Source organism: Micropterus salmoides, unplaced genomic scaffold (assembly GCF_014851395.1).
Source record: "Micropterus salmoides isolate LMB-PRFRI ecotype aquatic unplaced genomic scaffold, ASM1485139v1 Ms_hic_scaffold_2, whole genome shotgun sequence".
NCBI classification, from domain to species: domain Eukaryota; kingdom Metazoa; phylum Chordata; class Actinopteri; order Centrarchiformes; family Centrarchidae; genus Micropterus; species Micropterus salmoides.
Window position 1 is genome coordinate 16,722,157 of NW_024041150.1, and position 21,142 is coordinate 16,743,298.

A 21,142-nucleotide genomic window follows, 5' to 3' on the forward strand; every position below is an offset into this window, starting at 1 on the left:
GAAAGGACGAATTATGGAATCTGTTTATTGTTGCAGCTGTACATCTCTTCAGCTGGAACAACATGTGAATCTCTGCCTTCACTTGAGATCACATGTTCATTTTTGTGCACCCTCACAACATGACATCAGTCTGAGACAAAACATAGTGTGAATATTCAGCATTTCTAGTCACACTGGATTGAACTGAAAGGCTAACAGTAACTTGATATTCAAAAGAAGATTGTGATTCTCATTTTTTGGAATTTTACACCTCTATAGCCTGCATTATTTTGTGTATCAGGAGACCCGGTGGTTCATTGTTGAAAGAGATTGGTATGCAATTTATAAAGGTAGCATTACTCATAGTCTTTGACAACAGGAAGTTGTTTGATATTTGTGGTCAAGACAGACAATGTTTGTCTCCACAGGGGGCTAGTTAATTATTTGCTTTACTATTTTCAACATTCTGTACAATTAAAGAGCCTGATATTATTTAGACAAATGTAAATAGTTCAGTTTTCACTGTTTCTTTTTATACTTTGCCACAAAGCTTTGACTTTAAAGACCTTGCAGCTTTAAAGTCAGTTGTGCTCAGACGTGTCAGATGTGTACCTCACCCCCTCCTCCCGCCACCTCTCAGACCATCTGAGTCTTCCTGTAAGTTTGACAGTTATTGGTGTCCTTTGTGGCTCCTCCTCATCAAATATATACCACCCACACAAAAAACACAAGACAACAGATCCAGGCAGGGGAAACTGCTAATAGTGATCACAGTTACGGTGATCAGCTGCTGATATGGATCAAAAAGCTTGGGACAGAATCATTCCTACACACATGCTGTTTAAATCATTTGCTTATAATAACCAACTAGTCTGCTTACAGTGTTCATTTTGGGGCTTTTCATACATGACAACATATGGAAAAAAGTCATAATATTGTATGAATATGTTTAACTCTGAGCAGCGCTGATAGCCTGCAGTTTATATTGAGGCCTATTACACATTTACAAATGCAGTGCCTATTTGCACTACTGACGTTACCATATTTGTAAACAGCACAATACTGTTTTAGACTATAACCTAATTATATTTTAAACTACAGTAAGCTATATTTTATATACAGTACTTTACTATTGTACAGTGTATTTGAATTATACAGTGCAGTAATTTGAAAAGCAGTACTGTATTTGAAACAGTCAAAATAAATTCAGTAAAAACTGAAGCTGACCGTTTCATTACTTTATATTCATGTAATAAATATACAAGTGTTGGTCAGATGGTAATCTGCATGAGAAATACAAAATAAGAAAATTACATAATAATCGTCTGTTTACAGTACTACATAATATGAGTTCCAGTTGCTTCCTGAGTCTATCTGCTGGCAGCATAAATAACATGAGTTTCCACTTCTCTCTCTGATGCAGGCCTCCTGCTTCTGATTGTCTTTGGAAGGAACCTCAGCGCAGCAGAGTCCAGATTCTGAAAGAATATCAAGGATTTAGAGTCACATACTGTAACACACACACTGTAGCTGAGTTTGCCAAAAATATGTAAACTAGTGCAGTTGTGGGTTGTACCACAGAGGAATCATTTAAACTAAGACCATAACTCAAAGATCACCTTGTTGCCTTCTGGATGTGGTTTGTCATTCACAGCTAAACAACAGAAGGCAAATGTCTGATTAGTTCATTATTAGTGACCAAATGCTTTGCTTTGGATTTGTGCATCATGTTGACACCATTTGCAACAAAATAAATCTACTGTACCTGTCTGAAGTTTCCTGATTTTAACAGCCAGAATGACGACTATAGTGAGGAAAACAGCCAGACCAGATAGGATCACACTCATTAGGTTTCTCATTCCATCAGGTTTTTCTAAAAGAAAAAAATCATAGAATTAGATTCTGGTTTTTAATCTAGTAGTTTCAGAAATGGTCAAGACTGAAATGACTGACTCTATGGTAACTTGCACAATGAAACACATCTTAAGAGAGAAAAGAAGAACCTTACTTTCTTCAAAAGTCTTCAAATCCACTTCATCATCAGAGTCACCACTACCTTTTTTAGAGAAAGAGGGGATAAACTCATCTGAGACATATTGGTTTCTTGTTGTCTTTATACAGTATTTATATTACTGTGACATTATTTTTTAGATATATGGTGAATCTAATGGAAAATTATATGTCTGAATAAGGCTTGACTACAATCTTACCTGGAACATTTAAATGTGTTGCACTGGCAATGACTGTATGTTTGTCCATGTAAAATCCACAGAAATACAATCCAGAGTCAGATAAATCCACTTTTTTGATTTTAAGAAAGACAGTGGAGACATTGGAGCTCATTTCAAATCTTCCATTTTGAAATCCATCACAGGGTGAAGCTTCGCTTTCAGACCAGTACATGGAGGAGATACAGCTGGGCTTGGTTCTGTTGATCAGTCTGAACCAGTCTGTCTGAGTTGGAGTTCTGGAAATGTTGGAGCACAGCAGAGTGACTTCTTGTCCACGCTGGACCTCCACAGTCTGAGACTCAGAAACTGAGATCCAGCCTGAAACAAACAGCAGAGACAACAAGAGATTTATCCTTGAGTGGATAATGCAACAGTTACTGTAATGAGGCAACAACAACAGCAACTATTAATTCAGTTCCAGTTTACAATTTTAAATTCTGGTTGTTACATTATTTGGTGCTGAGAATAGCGAAGTGCCAGTACTTACTGAGGCTGCAGAGAAGGAAAGCTATTATCAAGGTAAAGCTCCTCATTGTGCATTTAATGGTGTCACTGCAAGATAAGTCTGTACTACTGTAAGTAGGACTTATAAGCACTACTACTGAGCTCTTATAAAGGGGTTTAGAGAGGCGGGGCGTCTTTTGTTTTTCATCTTTCCGCTCACACTGGCCTATCAATGCATGCCTTTGCATATGTATTTAAGTTTCGAGCTAATTTCTAACAACATAAACTCTGAATGATGACTTCACATGAGTCTCTACAGTACCACGTTATATCTGTGTCAGATGCAGTTTGAGACCAAGCAAGAACCTCCTGGTCTGACAATTAAAGCCATGCAGAAGTAACTTAAAGAGGTGGTATTATGCTCATTTTCAGGTTCAAAATCCTATTTAGGAGTTGTACCAAAACAGGTTTACATGGTTTAATTTTCAAAAAACAGTCAGAGCAGACAGAGAGAGACAACCAGGTGTGGGTTGTGCTTCTGTGTCTGAGAGGAAAAGCAAGGTGAGATGATTAGCCTACTGTGGTTTGTGATTAAACACAAAAATTAAAATGAATTAAAATGTAATATTTTCAGCTCCTTGTGCTAGTGTTATTTTCTAATCAATGTTTCATTATGACCATAAAATTGAATGGACCCCAGTGAGAATAGAACATTTATACTGGTGCTGATGGGGTTCCAAATAAAAATTTGAATCAGCAGGTCAGACCTTTTAAAAAAATCAGTAACTGGAATCAGCCAGGAAAAATGTAATCGGTGCATCTCTTACTACAGTGATAATCCTGTGTGTGAACCGATATTAGGCTGATACGGTAGATCTACTGTTGGGTTGGGTTTTGCGCATTATGATGTTAAGTGGCAGATCAGTTGGCCTGCTGCTGTTAATATATATATATATATATATATATATATATAAATGGACTAGAGCGGAAAATATGGATCTGATGCAATGCTACTAAACAAGCAATCACGGTGAGAGGGCTTATATGCAGAGACTGTGGGATATATGGATGCTTCGAAACCCATCATCAACACTGACAAAGAAACAACTCCTAGCTCAGTGTTCTAACATCCACAAACGGCAACTCCTATCACAACTACAAATTGATGAGGTGCAACAAATATGCTATGTCAAGGGGGAGCCAGGACAACAGGTCAGCGGGGAGATGTCATCGTCATCCCCACACTCAGAGATTGGGTAACAAGCCCCAATAACAACAAGCCCTTTCGGCACAGAATCACTCAACATAAGGGCGACTGACATACGATTGAAGATCATAATCAAGCTGGACCCCCAAGTACAGCGACCAAGATTGCCAAGGCTAAATGACAAAGTACCCTCTGAAAGTCTGCTAGAAGATGTGAATGCAGCACTACATACTATCCCTACTAAAGCCATAACCGAGACCAATAAGCTGATGTACACCACAGCAACAGTGATCCTATACATGCTAGGCTATAATATGAACACCACAAGCCACAAAGAGTATTAACCCCCATGGAGGAGAAGGCTAGAGGCAAAGATCAAGGCAACACGACGAGAGGTTAGTCAGCTCTCAGAGCTACAGAAAGGTGCAAGGAAGGTGCTACCTAAGAAATACAACAACCTGTCGATACCTGAGGCTCTGGAGACTGCCAAACAAAGACTTAATGCTCTGGCTACCCGCCTAAAGAGATACAGGGGAGAAGCAGGAGCCAGGAGAAAAAAACAGATGTTCTCCACCGAACCATCCAAAGTGTACTCTCAGTGGCAGGGTAATAACATAAGATCAGATCCACCCAGGGCTGAGACTGAACAGTACTGGAAGAACATATGGGAGAAAGAGGCATCCCACAACACCAATGCTCAGTGGCTAGTGGATCTAAGAACAGATCACAGCAATCTCCCAGAACAAGAACCAGTAACCATTTCAACAGCAGAAATCCAAGAAAGAGTGGCAGCTATGAAGAGCTGGACATCACCAGGCCCTGGCATGATCCACATTGACTGGCAGAAGAAACTAACTGCACTCCATGAACGCCTGGCAGCACAAATGAACCAATTGCTGATGGATGGGACCCACCCAGAGTGGTTAACCCTATGATGGACAGTCCTGATCATGAAGGACCCCCAAAAGGGAACAATCCCATCCAACTACCTGCCAATAACCTGCCTCTGCAAAACATGGGAGCTCCTGTCAGACATCATAGCGGCTAAGATGAGTAGGCACGTGGCTCAATACATGGACAGGGCCCAGAAGGGAATGGGTAGTAATACCAGGGGAGCCAAGCACCAGCTACTGGTTAATAGAGCAGTCACTCGAGACTGCAAGACCAGGCAGACCAATCTGTGCAACGCCTGGATTGACTACAAGAAAGCCTACGACTCAATGCCAAATACATGGATACTAGAATGCTTGGAAATGTACAAGATCAACAGGACACTAACAGCCTTCATCAAGAACTCTATGGGGCTGTGGAAGCCAACTCAAAGCCAATTGCACAAGTCACCATCAAGTGCGGCATATACCAAGGCGATGCACTATCCCCGCTGCTGTTCTGCATAGGCCTGAACCCCCTCAGCCTGATCATCACAAAGACTGGCTACGCATACTGTTTCCGAAGTGGAACAACCATCACTCACCTCCTCTACATGGATGACATCAAGCTGTATGCCAGAAATGAGCGAGACATCGACTCACTGATCCACACTACCGGGATCTACAGCAATGACATTGAAATGTCGTTTGGACTGGACAAGTGTGGTCGCATGGTATCAAAAAGAGGGAAGATGATCAGAAGTGACCAGAAGGCCACATTGCAGATGTTCAGGACAGCTACAAATACCTTGGGGCTTTGACATTCTTCTCTTCTAACAAAAACATCTTCAGGTTTTTTTATCAAAGCCCAAAATCTCTCCAGGACCCTTTGCTCTGTGCAAATGCATACAACAATCAGCAAGCATGTGAATGTAGGTGTGTGTGCATGGGGGGTGCGTGGAGGGCAATAAAGGCGGGGAAGAACGAGGAAAATTGCACATGTGGCGCGCAGAGCTTAAGCAAGGGTGAGGACCCAAAATGGCGGGCACAGGTGGAGTTTAGGCTACATGCTGTGTGTTTCCATATGTTGAGTGAGAATGTGTGTAAAGCGTGTAAATGTGTATGTGTGTGTAGGCTAATACAGGAAAATAGAAAAAAGAACAACACACAAAGCATGGTATATTAGATCCTGGTTGCCAACTATATAACTACCACTTTATCACACATAGTAGCCTACTTTCAGCGGCCATGGTGCTGGAGTTTAGTCCTGATAAAGTATAGTTACTGACTCTGCACACAGTGGCTGTAAGTAACACAGGTAAAAATTCACAAAAGTAATACGTTTTCTCATGTAGCTCATGCTTTTATCCGAATCAACTGAAAATTGCTATACATGTCAGAGGTCGAACGCCTCAGAAGCAACTAGGGGTTAAGTGTCTTGCTCAGGGACAAAATGGCAGATGGGTCACAGGGGTGGATTGAACCCAGGTCGCTCACGCCAAAGGCATAGTCTTATCCACTGCACCATCGCCACCCATAAATGCAATAACTGCCACTTCATCACACAGGAACCGGCGGTGAAATCACTACAATAAAGCTTCAGGTCACAAAGACACAGTTAGAAACCTATCTCTGCCAAGACACATGTGAAATCGCTCTTGTAGTGATATAACACATCAGTCCATCCAGGTAATCCGGCCGAGTCCTTTTCTGCTTGGATATATTTTTTTGGACGATAGCTGCGGTGCTGCACTGATTCTCTTTAGCAGTCGAGGCAAACAGCGGAGTTTGTGTAAAGTGATTAGTAGTGATTTAGCAATGGCATAAGAGATTGGTATACATTTATGAAAATATCTGTTTTCTTGTTCTGTAAGAATAGCAATGCTTTTAATATTTGTGTTGTGGAGACTTTTTTTCTCTACTCATACAGACACTGTTACCACAGGGGGCTGGTCTATTCTATTGCTTTTCTCCCTCACTATTTTTCCAAAAAGTCTAAATACAGCAAGTACTTTAATTGTGTTATAAGCTATTCTCTTTCCTTTCAAGTAAAGTGTACCTCAGTCACTCCTCCCTCCTCAGACTATCTCACTCTCTCTGTAAGTGACAGACATCAGTGTCCTTTCTGACTCCTCGTCCATCACACATAGGCATGCTCTTTTCTCTCTCAGAGTAAAGGCAGACAAAATAATGGAGACAGATGCTTTGACCGAGAGAGACATGAGTGAGAAAGTTAAAAATAACTCTAATTTAATTTGACTCCTTCCACACACAAAAACACAACAGCAGTTTATTTTGAAAAAGCATCAGTTCCACTCTGAGCTGCAGTTCCAGTAGCTTTCTGAGTCTATCTGGTGGCAGCATACACAACATTTGTCCCCACTTCTCTCTCTGATGCTTTTGGCTGGAAGCTTAGAGCTGTGTAGTTCAGGTCATCTGAGTCCAGATTCTAGAAATCAAAGTATATAGTCACATATTGTATCACACACACCGCTGAGTTGCCAAAAATCCACAAACTGGTGGATTTGTAGGTTCTACAACAAAGGAATAATTTAAACTAAGATAATTTTAAATGTTAAAACATGATTTTAAATACAATCCCTGCTGTTTTTCACAATTTAAGCTAAACCTAAGACTGTTTTAAACTGATCATTCAAACAATAGGATGAAGTGCTCCACCTTACAGTAGTCACATTTGAATTTTAAAATAACAATTTTGTAACTGTTTGTTGTTTGTCACTGTACTACAAACAACTACATGCAACTTTATAACCATAACACACAGTTTATATAAATGAATAATGTGTTCATGTGTTGTTTCCTTCTGGCTGCAGTTCTTCATTCACAGCTAAATGGTAGATAACAAACTTTAATTATTATTGAACATATACTTTACTTTGGACTTGTGCATCATGTTAACACCATTTACAAGAAGATGTGCAACAAATTATCTCTGTATAATCTACTGTACCTGTAAGTTTCCTGATTTTAACAGCCAGAACAATGACGACCATAGTGAGGAAAACAGCCAGACCAGCCAGGATCACACTCATTAGGTTTGTAATTCCATCAGGCTACAAGAACAGTTATAGAGAATATTTATAGTTTTCTAATCTGGTAGTTTTAGACATGGTTAAGATTAAAATTACTGGTTCTATGGTAATTTGCACAATGAAAGAAATCTTACGAGAGGAAAACCTTACTTTCAGTCTGAAAATCCACTTCATCATCAGATTCACCATTACCTTAAAAAAAACATGAGTTAAATAATTTCACATGTATTGTCTTTTAGTTTGTTTATACTGTCAACTACTTACTTACTTATTACATGTGAGATAAACTATAAATATGATGAGAAAATGAGATCTCTGAAAGGCTTGAACACAATCTTACCGTTAACACTTGAATGTGTTGCACTGGCAATGACTGTATGTCATAGCACCATCACAGCTGCAATGAAGGTGGTAAATGACGTTTTGGTTGCACTTGACAAGAAGCAACATTCGGCATTACTCTTTATTGATCTGTCCAAAGCTTTCAATACTGTTGATGATGAAGTTTTAAGACTGAAGATACTGTCATATATTGCTGTGTGTCAACTCTTGTACAAGCAATTGAATATTTGCAGAATGCGTTTATGTCTCCCTCCAGTTCTGGGGGGAAGCTAAATAGAGGTTGTTAACTCCTATAAATACCTGGGTCTTTTGATTGAGTTCTAAGCCACATGTGCTGTACTTGGTGAAAAAGCAGAGGCTAAAACTGGGTTTTTCGTTTAATGTAAAAAGCACCACTTGTTTTTATCTGTTCTGGACTATGGTGATCTTTTCTATATGCATACCTCTGCACAGAATCTTCATATGATTGACACAGCTTACCATGCTTCCTTGAGGTTCATTACAAATTGCAAAGCGCTGACTCACCACTGTGAGCTATACTCTATGTCATTGGTACTCTTTCATATATAAGGCAATTCTTGGTCTGCTGCCAACCTACCTATATGTTCATATCATGCAGAAAAGTAATGGGTGACACTCTTTGCGTTCTCAGGACTTCTTTATGCTCTCTGTGCCAAATACCCGTACGGAAACGGGAAAGAAGGCATTTCTGTATTCTGCACCTTCAGCATGGAATATGTTGCAAAAGGATTTGAAACTCACTGAATTAATCTTGCTAAACGCATTTATATCCAAAATGAAAGACTTAGAGGCAGATGCCTTAATATGTAAATGCTCTAAGACTGTAAAAATTATATAAAATGACTTTATGAAGTGTTAGCTTACTAATCTTCTGTGTTATTTGTCTGCACCTATGTGTTTGCATTTTTTTATATGCTGCTGCCTGTCTTGGTCAGGTCACCCTTGGTTCTTAATCTCAATGGGACTCTCCTGGTTAAATAAAGGTTAATAAATATATCGTCACTGTCGGGCAGAAACCTCCAATCTCCACATTTAATCATTTTTATTTTTTTAAATAAATCAGTGTTATTGGTTACCCTTTACATCTGTCTGTGGTTTTTACAAATATTTTACCAATACAAAGTATAAAAACAGCTCGTGATTCTCAATGATGCCGTGTTCAATTATAATAAAAACACAGGGTTTTTTTAATTTCCTGAAAAATCACGAGTTGGGACATAGAAGGTTTGTGCCCAACAGCGACGATGTGTGTGTGTGTGTGTGTGTGTGTGTGTGTGTGTGTGTGTGTGCGCGCGCGCGCGCGCATAAGCCTGTCACAGAGTTACTGTCACTGCAGTTGTTAATGAGAGTGGGACACCACAACAGCGCCGTACAGATCCTATTGGCAGGCGGGCAAGAACCCAAGCAGCCAGGGTACCCAATGACCCCCACAGAGCACAAAGGACCCGATATCACATGCTAAAGAGACAGCCATGCCCCCGCCCCAAGGGTGAATGGCTGGTAACCCCATGGTTTGAGGAATTAATTGCAACTTTTAGTTTTGTACTTTTTGGTCCAACAAATAATACATGTTGCCTGGCTTCAATCAGCAATGTAAGTTTGCATGTAAGTCACAAATGGGCTTCTTAGAACCTCCATAAACAAGGTCTTTTATGCTCGGTATCTTTTATGAATCAACGTAAGCACACCGCTGGAAATAATCTGAAGTAATAATAATAATAATAATAATCCTTATTTGTAGAGCACTTTTCAAAAACAAGTTACAAAGTGCTTTAACAAGTGTAAAGAATAATACAAAAAAAAAAGATAAGAGCATGAAAATTTAATATAAAATTAGTAAGATACAATAAAATAAAAGGGATAAAATAAAGTCAAATAAGATCGGGAAAAGCTCTCCTATAAAAGTATGTTTTAAGAAGGGACTTAAAAGAGTTCACTGACTCAGCCGACCTGATTTCCTCGGGCAGGCTGTTCCAGAGCCTCGGGGCCCTGACAGCAAACGCTCTGTCCCCTTTAGTTTTCAGTCGAGACTCTGGAACAGACAACAGACCTCTGCCCGAGGATCTCAAGGTACGTGCTGGTGCGTATGGGACTAAAAGGTCAGAAATATAACAAGGCGAGAGGCCATGAAGAGCTTTAAAAGTGATCAATAGAATTTTAAAGTCAATTCTAAAACATACTGGGAGCCAGTGTAATGAAGCTAAAATAGGAGTAATGTGGTCATATTTCTTTGTTCTGGTTAAAAGCCTGGCAGCTGAGTTCTGGACAGTCTGGAGTCGATCAATAGATTTTTGGGTTAAACAGGTGAAAAGGCTGTTGCAATAATCCAGGCGTGATGAGATGAAGGCGTGTAAAATGGTCTCGGTGTCCTTAAAAGTTAACATAGATCGAATTTTAGCTATATTTCTAAGTTGATAAAAACATGATTGAACAAGCTTTGTGGTGTGCTGCTCGAAATTTAAATTACTATCAAACCAAACACCAAGGTTCTTTGCCACAGGCTTAATGTGATTTACTAGGGAACCAGCAGATGGCAGTATTTGATTTGCCATCTGCTGGGACCCGATGACCAGGATTTCTGTTTTGTCTGAGTTCAGCTGGAGGAAATTATTTGACATCCATTTTTTAACTTCACAAAGGCAGTTGTTAAGTGAACTCAGCATTCCAGGGTCTGTGGATCTGACGGGCAAGTATATTTGTGTGTCATCAGCATAAATATGAAAAGAAATGCCATGTTTATGGATAATATGTCCAAGGGGAAGCAGATACAAGGAAAACAAAATGGGTCCTAAGACCGACCCCTGAGTCACACCATATTTAACTGGACAGAATGAAGAGACATAGTTGTTTACAGACACGCAAAACTTCCTATTTGACAGGTAGGATGAAAACCATTCTAGAGCAGTACCAGAGATCCCCACCCAGTGCCTCAGTCTGTCTAACATGATGTTGTGATCAATGGTGTCAAAAGCAGCGCTAAGGTCCAGGAGTACAAGGACTGAGCACATACCTTCATCAGCAGACATTAAAAGGTCATTGGTGACTTTAAGCAGGGCAGTCTCAGTGCTGTGGTACTTCCTAAAACCAGACTGAAACTTTTCAAATATTTTGTTATTTTCCAGCACAGTGAGCAGCTGTTTGGACACAATTCTTTCTAGAATCTTTGCAATAAAAGGCAGTTTTGAAATTGGTCTAAAATTTTGTGGGAGGGAGGGATCTAAACCAGGTTTCTTTAAAAGTGGGTTCACGCAAGCCGTTTTAAAATAATCAGGGACACAACCAGTAGATAGGGAGCTGTTGAAAACAGAGATCAAATGGGGCCCAACAGAATCTATTACTTTTAGTAAAAATTTTGTAGGTATTATATCAAGTGGGCTGGAGGACACTCTCATTTGTGATATTGTTTTTAAAAGCTCAGACAAGTCGATGGGATAAAACTGGTTAAAACTCTGTTGTTGCTGGTGAGGAACCTCTGAGTAAGAGGCCGCAGGGGTAATAGAGGCTCTGATTGACACCACCTTATTGGTAAAATAAGATAAAAACAATTCACAGTCATCATTACTTCCAGCTGAGGCACAAGGAGGGGTTGGGTTTACCAGCTGATCCACAGTCTTAAACAGAAACCTGGGATTGTGTTTATGTGTAGTAATGAGTTCAGAAAAATAGTGTGTTCTCGCATCCTTAACCATTTTATTGTAGTTAATTAATAAATCCTTCAGACTGAGGTAATGGACTTGGAGACTGGATTTTTTCCATCTGCGCTCTGCTTTCCTGCATTCCCTTTTTAGGCTGCGAATGCTGTCATTTATCCAGGGTTGTTTACTAGCTTTAGACGTAGGCCTAACCTTTAGAGGAGCAGTAATATTTAGTGACGACAAGCAGATATGATTGAAGTGATCAACCAGATTGTTGGTGTTGGAATCAGACAGGTGTTGGCTTTGGCTCTGAAAGACTGCGCAAAACTTTGAAACACTTTGTTCATTAAAGATGCGAGAACACACGGAGCTTGGTGAGGCGGCATGAGTAACAGGCGAATCGCAGCTAAAAACAATACATCTGTGGTCAGATATGGTCATGTCCACTAATTCCACAAAGGAAATGCTGACACCCAGGGTAAAAACCAAGTCCAGTGTATGACCACGGTTATGTGTTTGCCCTTTGACATGTTGTTTGAAGTTAAAAGAAGTGGCCATATTTAAAACGGCAGTTGCATTAACATTGTTGGGGTCATCAACATGAATATTAAAATCGCCACAAAGAACAATTCTGTCATAATTTAAAACCAGAGTAGATAAAAATTCAGGAAGTTCTGATAAAAATCCTCCAGGCGGTTTTGGGGGGCGATAAATTATAACAAATATGATAGGTTGCAGCCCTCCAACTTTAAGAGTGAGAACTTCAAAGGAGCTAAATTCATCACAGCGTACTTGATGACATTTAAAATTTTTCCTATACACACTCACTAGCCCACCACCACGACCACTGACCCTTGGTTGACTAAAGCAATCATATTGAGACGGACACAGTTCAGCTAGCTGGCTATAGTCATTCATTTGCAACCAGGATTCAGTTAAAAACATAAAGTCTAGATTTGCAGACAAGATAAAATCATTTAAGATAAAAGTCTTACTTGAAAGTGATCTCACATTGAAGAGAGCCATTTTAAATGAGTTTGTTCTGGGTGCTGGAGTTGGTACAGTTGTCCTAATCCTTAAGAGATTACTAATATTTCTGTGTGGGATGTGCACATTTCGGTTTACTGGTCTATGCGTGATGATGACAGGAATAGAAGTCTGTGGAACAGCGCTGGGAGCAGACGGCTTTACATGCCAGCAGGTGGAGACAGTTGTTTGTGGCAGTGAGGCAGAGATCTGTTCAGTGACCGGTGGTGTGTCCAGGTGTGCTGCATGAATGATGAGTCATTCACGTAAGTCACGTGTGGACCGCACCACATGCTGTATGTGCGCAGCTAACATTTCTGAGCCCCGTTTGTTTGGGTGAAGTCCGTCTGTCTTAAAAAGAGACATTCTTTGCCAGAAAATATTAAAATTATCCACATAAAACACACGGTGAGCCCTGCAGGCGGACTGGAGCCAGTCGTGGAGGCCAAGGAGTCTACTGAAGCGGCCAGCACCGCGACCAACTGTGGGAATGGGACCAGAGATAAAAACGGACTTTCCGCACTGCTTTAAAAAGTTAAGAAGACGGTTAAAATCTAATTTTGTCAGCTCAGACTGCCGAAGAGCTGTGTCATTTGTTCCGACATGGACTATCACTCTTGTGATGGAGGACAGGAGCGATGGCATCAGGTCCTGGAGTTTTTTTAAAATGTCAGCCGTGGTGGCACCGGGGAAGCAGCGAGTGGTAGCATTAAAGAAACGGAGGTTTCTGGTTATGGAGTCACCAATTATTAGTGTGGTTGGGGAGAAAAGAGGACGAGGAGATGCTGGTTGTTGGGATCCAGAGCAGGACTGAGCAGAATCTGCTTCAACACTGCGTGCGGACTGAGGATGGAGTGTGTGAGCTGCCGAGTGTTGTGTTGGAGTAGCAGTAACAGACCTGAGAGAAGGGCTACCCGACGGTGCAGGGTAGAGACGGCCTCCGGAGCGTCTGAGCACAGCCTCCTTCAGGATCCTACGTCGGGAAGCGGAGGTTTTTGACCGGGATGACGGCCGCCGATCAGGTCCGGCGGCAGACCGGCGGCCCAGTGCAGGAGATGTAGCCGGTGGCGGAGATGCAACAGTGTCGGCAGGCACTGTGCGCCGAAAGAGATCCGTATCAGGGAGACTCGAAGCCGCAGGTGAATCCGCTGGATGGACCGGAGTGTCGTCAGACAGGGCTGCATAGCGGTTGGAGAGGCCGATGTCCGGAGGAGAGGCAGCCCCATCCGAGCCTCTCTTGCAGCCACGGACCACAACTTCAGCCCAGGTTGACTGATGCTTCGGAGTCGAGCAGGATGAAAGCCTGGGAAGACTAGAGGGGTCCCAAAACACGGTGTCCTGGATGTTAGCGGTTGCGCTAAGAGAAACAATCTGTTTGGCTTGTATTGAAGCTACATCCATAAAGCCAGTCAGCAGGGAATCTTTCTCTTTGAGTTCCTCTGAAAGTCGTCGGATGTCTTCCATAAGGTCAGCAATCTTCTTGTTCGCTTTCTTAAGGAGTGAGCAGTCCTCATGGGGCAGAGTTATCTCGGCTTGCATAGTCACCGGAGCTTTGTTGCGATCAGTAGCGTTGATCGCGTTTTTACGGTCATCTATCTTAAAATCCATGTCGGATGACTAAAATCCTTAACCCACGTAAAACTTAAATAAAGTTAAGTTAGATAAAAGGATATAAAAAATGTAATGAAAAAAGTGGATTAAAACTGGATAAGAGTCCGGTTCAAGACGGAGCTTCCGACCTAGTAGTAAGTTTAAATCTGAGAATAGTTCTGTAAATGAGGTCCAGGCCTTTATCCGAAACAGTCATATAGACATGCCTTTATTCCTAATTAATTTGATCACATTCTAGTAAAACTAATTTACTATTGTTTTAATTTGTTGTTGATGCTGTTTGTTGGTCCCTCATAGTTTGTTGTAGTGCATAGTCAAAATTTCCTCCACTAGTGCAGTGCTGTTTCGGGGCGCAGAATTTGTGCTGGTTTGGGCCAAGTGTTACACATCCCCGGCCATCACTTCTATGTGAGTGATTGTGTTTGTTTTGTTTGGCATTGAACGTCGCTGGAACAATAGGGCCTGGGCCTGACCATTAACACCATCATATAAAAGAGGTTACCTGTACCGTAAGTGGGGTAGGGAAGAACACATCTAGATTTATTGTCCTGGACCTGAACATGCTCCTTATGTTCTTAAGAACAAAGGAGTGGTTTTGTTTCAATCCAACTGCACTGTGGTCACCACAATGCAGCATGTAGCTGGGGGGGACACAGCTCACTCACCTTCTTAGCAGAGGTGAAAGCTAGCAGCAAGGCTGTTTGAGAGATAGCATTTTGAATGAGGACTGATCCAGGGGCTCATAAAGTGCAGGCCTTAGAGCCTCAAGCACAAGCAGAAAGTCCTACTGAGGCACCAAGAGACACGACACTGGTCGCTGTCTTCTCACACCCTGCAGAAAGCATATCATGGGGGGGTGGGTGAAGACTGTTCTGTCACCAAACCCCTCGGGACAGGAGAGACAGCTGCAGCGCGACAGCCCCTTCTCCATCAGACCAGAAAAACGGATCCCACCAAACAGATAGATGGATCTGTCTTCCTCTCAATCCATCAGCTTGAAAGCCCAACTACTTAGCTTTACAGCAAGTAGTGGTGGAGACTGCCCGCTGCTTGGATGGTCTGTACGACCTCAGCGGAAAAACCAGCCTGTGTCTGCCTCTCCCTTTCAGGAGCCACACCTGGAGAGGCTGGTCCAACACTGCACACTCAAGCATTGTGCATATGATGCCTCACCCTTGTGGCAGACCCCCTCAGCCCCAAACAATGGCTGGCGTTTGGAAAAGGCAGAGTGTCAGGCTCAAGCTCACAGCTTCCATGTGAAGCAGTGACAGGGTTAACACCCTCGCCTGCTGCAAAACAGTGCTATGAGCCACTCGTGGAGGAAATTAAACCAACCGAAGTGGCGAGCAATCTTTTGTCCCACTATACCGGAAGAGATGTGGCCTTGGCTGTCTCTCTCTGGCTATAGCCGACTAGCCTAGCTGCGCTGTGACCTGCAGATGCAGTTGCTAGCTTATCTACTTTCACTGCATGATCTAGCAACGCGCCCGTGCCAGTCATCGTGAGCGCGCTGGGAATAGAGAATTACAATACACTGCTTCATTGTTGTCACTTATGGCAGCGCGGATCTGGCGGTCACGCATAATCTGCTCTAGAGCAGGTTAGAGCATGTTACCATAGTGATCTACCCTGGTAAGAAGTGAACCACCGTTGTGGTACTGAATAACCCAGGGTTAACCCCAAAGTTATGTGGATAAGCTCAATTCCGTCTTTGTGGTACAGGCCTTGGATCAGAATGCCTGTATTTACTTAACCATACTATTGGTAGGCAGGAATGATTGTAAAGTCAGTTGCAAGGGGTAGTCAAAACACAGGTGTTGTTACACTATTACACAGTGTGTAATTATAATCCCAAGAGCTCGCACCTGACCAAAGGGAGTGCAGTGCACAGTAATTCAAATTTGATCACAAGTAGTTATTAGACTAGTTATTAGATAATCTACAAAGCAGATTTTGTAGTTGAGCTGTCCTGCAAATTTGTAGGTATCTCAGTTTACAGGTGCTGGTCATATAATTAGAATATCATCAAAAAGTTGATTTATTTCAGTAATTCCATTCAAAAAGTGAAACTTGTACAACGTATACATTCATTCCACACAGACTGATATATTTCAAGTGTTCATTCCTTTTAATTTTGATGATAACTGACAACTAATGAAAACCCCAAAATCAGTATCTCAGAAAATTAGAATAATGTGAAAAGGTTCAATATTGAAGACACCTGGTGCCACACTCTAATCAGTTAATTAACTCAAAACACCTGCAAAGACCTTTAAATGGTCTCTCAGTCTAGTTCTGTAGGCTACACAATCATGGGGAAGACTGCTGACTTGACAGCTGTCCAAAAGGCGACCATTGACACCTTGCACAAGGAGGGCAAGACACAAAAGGTCATTGCTAAAGAGGCTGGCTGTTCACAGAGCTCTGTGTCCAAGCACATTAATAGAGAGGCGAAGGGAAGGAAAAGATGTGGTAGAAAAAAGTGTGCAAGCAAAAGGGATAACTGCACCCTGGAGAGGATTGTGAAACAAAAGTCATTCAAAAATGTGGTGGAGATTCACAAAGAGTGGACTGCAGCTGGAGTCAGTGCTTCAAGAACCACCACGCACAGACATATGCAAGACCTGGGTTTCAGCTGTCGCATTCCTTGTGTCAAGCCACTCGTGAACAAGCCACAGAAGCGTCTCGCCTGGGCTAAAGACAAAAAGGACTGGACTGCTGCTGAGTGGTCCAAAGTTATGTTCTCTGATGGAAGTAAATTTTGCATTTCCTTTGGAAATCAAGGTCCCAGAGTCTGGAGGAAGAGAGGAGAGGCACAGAATCCACGTTGCTTGAAGTCCAGTGTAAAGTTTCCACAGTCAGTGATGGTTTGGGGTGCCATGTCATCTGCTGGTGTTGGTCCACTGTGTTTTCTGAGGTCCAAGGTCAACGCAGCCGTCTACCAGGAAGTTTTAGAGCACTTCATGCTTCCTGCTGCTGACCAACTTTATGGGGATGCAGATTTGATTTTCCAACAGGACTTGGCACCTGCACACAGTGCCAAAGCTACCAGTACCTGGTTTAAGGACCATGGTATCCCTGTTCTTAATTGGCCAGCAAATTCGCCTGACCTTAACCCTATAGAAAATCTATGGTGTATTGTGAAGAGGAAGATGCGATACGCCAGACCCAACAATGCAGAAGAGCTGAAGGCCACTATCAGAGCAACCTGGCCTCTCATAACACCCAAGCAGTGCCACAGACTGATCGACTTCATGCCACGCTGCATTGCTGCAGTAATTCAGGCAAAAGGAGCCCCAACTAAGTATTGAGTGCTGTACATGCTCATACTTGTTGGCCAACATTTCTAAAAATCCTTTTTTTGTATTGGTCTTAATATTCTAAATTTGTGATTTTCTTTAGGTCAGTTTTAATCATCACAATTAAATGAAATAAACATTTGAAATATATCAGTCTGTGTGTAATGAATGAATGAATATAATATCCAAGTTTCACTTTTTGAATGGAATTACTGAAATAAATCAACTTTTTGATGATATTCTAATTATATGACCAGCACCTGTACAGAGGAAGACACTGTTGGCTCTGCAAGTATGAGGCTGCACAAGGCATTTTTTCTGCAAGCAGGATGCTGATGTATCACTGAAATCAGTGTGATCTGTAAAGAAGGTGCCAGTTTGAGAAGAGATGGATTTACTGCTGATGGGATTCTAACTAACTGCATATCTACATATAACAACAAAACTATCATCACATTTGAAGAGAAATTAGAAAATATGTTGTGTGAAAGTAGAACAGCTTTTGTATGCTGTGTAGTTTCATTGCAGAGAGCTGAAGGCCAGTCCTTCTGTGGCTTTCATTTCGGCTGATACAGTGTTTTCCCCAAAGTGGAAAGTGCTTACCAACATGTGCATGCAAACCCTTTCAGGACAGAAAGCTACAGCTTTTAATTGTTCATATACACATTCACTGTAAAAAGTATTGTGGATATGTTTTATCCTGACCTTGAATAGAAATGTAAATGTTAAAGAAAGGAGGCCTCATGACTCTCTGCTTCATATCATATTTTATTTAACAAAGGTTTGACTTTAGATTCCTCATGATCTTCAGGTCAGTTGTGCTCCCACCTGTGCTTTATTTGCCCGTTAAACCAGTGACATGTACGTCACTCACTCCTCCCTGCTTGCAAAATCTCCCTATTAGGAAATTTAAAGTCATCAGTGTCCTTTGCTGGCTCCTCCTCCATCAAAACATGAAGGTATGGTGAAATGGGACACAACACTGTCATCTCTCAGTGCTGTTATTTGGGGGTGGTAGCGCAATTGATAAGACACACGCCTTTGGTGTGAGAGACCCAGGTTCCCCACTGTGATCTATCCACCACTGTGTCCCTGAGCAAGAACCCCTAGTTGTTGCAGAGGTGTGTGACCTCTGACATGTATAGCAATTGTAAGTTGCTTTGGGTAAAAGCATCAGCTAAATGAATAAATGTTGTCCTTTAAGCACATTTATACAATAAAGGTCACCAAGCGCACTTTGAGCTTTGTAAATTTTGCCACTGCCTCACTGGGCCCTTACAAGGCTTCACTAACCAAAGGCCCAAGAAAGTTCTTCCCTTGAGCGCCTGTTTGTGCAGCCCTGGAGCAGCTGCTCTTTGAATTATAACTTAATTCTCATGTTCAGTGAATTTCTAGGTGGCTTTGCACCAGTTTGTAAATCCACCACCCTTGAAAGGTCTATCAAATCTGGCATGTTACTGCACACCGTCTTTCACATAAAGCAGCCTGCTTTGAATGTACAGGTGAGCTTTTCTGTTCCAAAAGAACAGTGTACAGCCTGTTGAGAGAATGGCTTCATGAGTGTCAGGCCCCATCCACTTTACGTTTTACTTTACAAACGGAGAATTTAATTTATTATCTCCATCCACACTAGTGATTTACACTGGGCATGTGCGTGCCAGTGTAAACATGAAGCAGATGGTCTATTCCGTAAAATACATACAGATGAAGCATCAGACCAGTTTTTTGCATGCACCAATAATGAGCTGGGACTGTTACTGAATGTAACACAAGAGTGTGGCGGCGGAAAGCAGACTGGGCGTTGTCAAAGTAAACGGTGACATGCACAGTACAAGTATAGGCGGATAAGTTTTATTTGTACGGTACAGAATATTTTAATAAAAATACCATGTCAAAAACCCGGTCAGTAGCATCATGCTTCTGCTTTGTATGAGTTGAGACCCAATTAGAGCCGAGCGTGAGAGTCTGCGTCATCGTTTCTAAAGTCCTCCATTTTGGCCCGTCTGCACTAAAACACCCTCTGAAGTTTTAAAACACAAAGCTGGGTCGGCAGCCCTTCCAAGCTTCTGTTTCAGGTCTTAGTCATTGTAGTCTGGATGGAAGGTGCAAATGTAGCAAGAAGTCTGTTTTAATTCAAATACGCAGTAATGTGGATGAGGCCTCACTCTGCTTCAGGCATCTTGGGAGAGACTTAAACACTGAAGATGAGCAAGTTAGTCTGCTAGGTGTGAAGAAACCAATCTCCCTGATATAAACAGTGCTGTTTATCACCACAGTGCAAAGTGCAACAAGCAGCATGTGGGTGCCATAAATATTTATATTAAAAAATACAACTACCAATCACTTTTTATTCAGACATGTAACACATTGACATCACAGTTTAAATATCTACTTTCTGTACAAATATAGAACCTGATCACTTTGTCTATGTGGCACAGTGGACCAGGAAGGGAGCAAAACTAACTAAATAGCCAAACAGGAAACTAAATGAGGTGAAACAGCAGTGGTCAAAAACAAGGAGGAACCAGGAAAACTGAGTGAAACAATTAGCCAGGCTCAGCCTTACTGCATTAAAATACATTTATGTATCTACTCACCACCTCTGAGATGGGTCATGAAGATACAACAATAAACAGTCACAGGGCAGGAGAAAAGGAGGTTCCTAACAGGTCAAAGTGCAGGTAAGCAACATAAACTGTTAAGGGAAAACAAACATGCATGAAACTATTCCTTTCACATAACCAGACCACAACCACAGCAGGGACAGATCAAGAAGCAGAGAGAGAGAAAGGGAACACAGGTGTCTTATATAGCCTAAGCCTAATAAGGAGGTTGGCCAGGGGAGGAGTTAAGTCAAGGCTGCATTCAACACCACCACACCTTAACCTGCACCTGGGGAATCTTTCCCCACCACATCTACTTGACAGAGGAAAGTCAGCCAGTATTCACTGCTTCATGTCCGACTTGATTCAGATTCAGATGTGCGACCTCATGATTTTCACCTCAGCTGTGCTCATGCCGCGTTCGAGACCGGTCGGAACTGGGATTTTTCCCAGTTGAAACTTCCGACCTCAAAGCGTTCCAGGTGCATGATGGGGCATGACGCCGAAAGTGAACAAAAACCATGGCTGACCGTGACAAAGTTTACACACAGTTGCACCCTCAGCAGTGCTTTAGGTGTTAATTAAAAGGATGGCAGTTTAACTGCAACAACTGACATAAATAGCCTATACTTTACTAGTTAACTGTGTACCCGTCTAGCTACATCAGTTGGTAACCCTCAAGTCAGTCAATGTTGTAGATTACACTTCCTAATGTTTTGGCATTTTTAACAATAACTTTTATGCAGAGAAGATGACTTTATGCGATTCTTTACTGTAGCCAGCAACCTAATAGGCCTAACATATTTCTACATCAATGTACAT

General features: G+C 41.8%; 1 protein-coding gene across 1 annotated transcript; it reads right to left on the reverse strand.

Moving 5' to 3' along the window:
- Positions 1–1,165: 1,165 nt before the first annotated feature.
- LOC119912479 lies at positions 1,166–20,449 on the reverse strand. Its single transcript, XM_038731689.1, has 6 exons — positions 20,315–20,449; positions 2,190–2,528; positions 1,988–2,035; positions 1,745–1,852; positions 1,599–1,633; positions 1,166–1,457 (listed from the first exon to the last, which is right to left on the reverse strand). Exons 1-6 carry the CDS (start codon positions 20,331–20,333, stop codon positions 1,350–1,352), a joined length of 657 nt encoding a protein of 218 aa, XP_038587617.1. The 5' UTR covers positions 20,334–20,449; the 3' UTR covers positions 1,166–1,349.
- Positions 20,450–21,142: the final 693 nt, after the last annotated feature.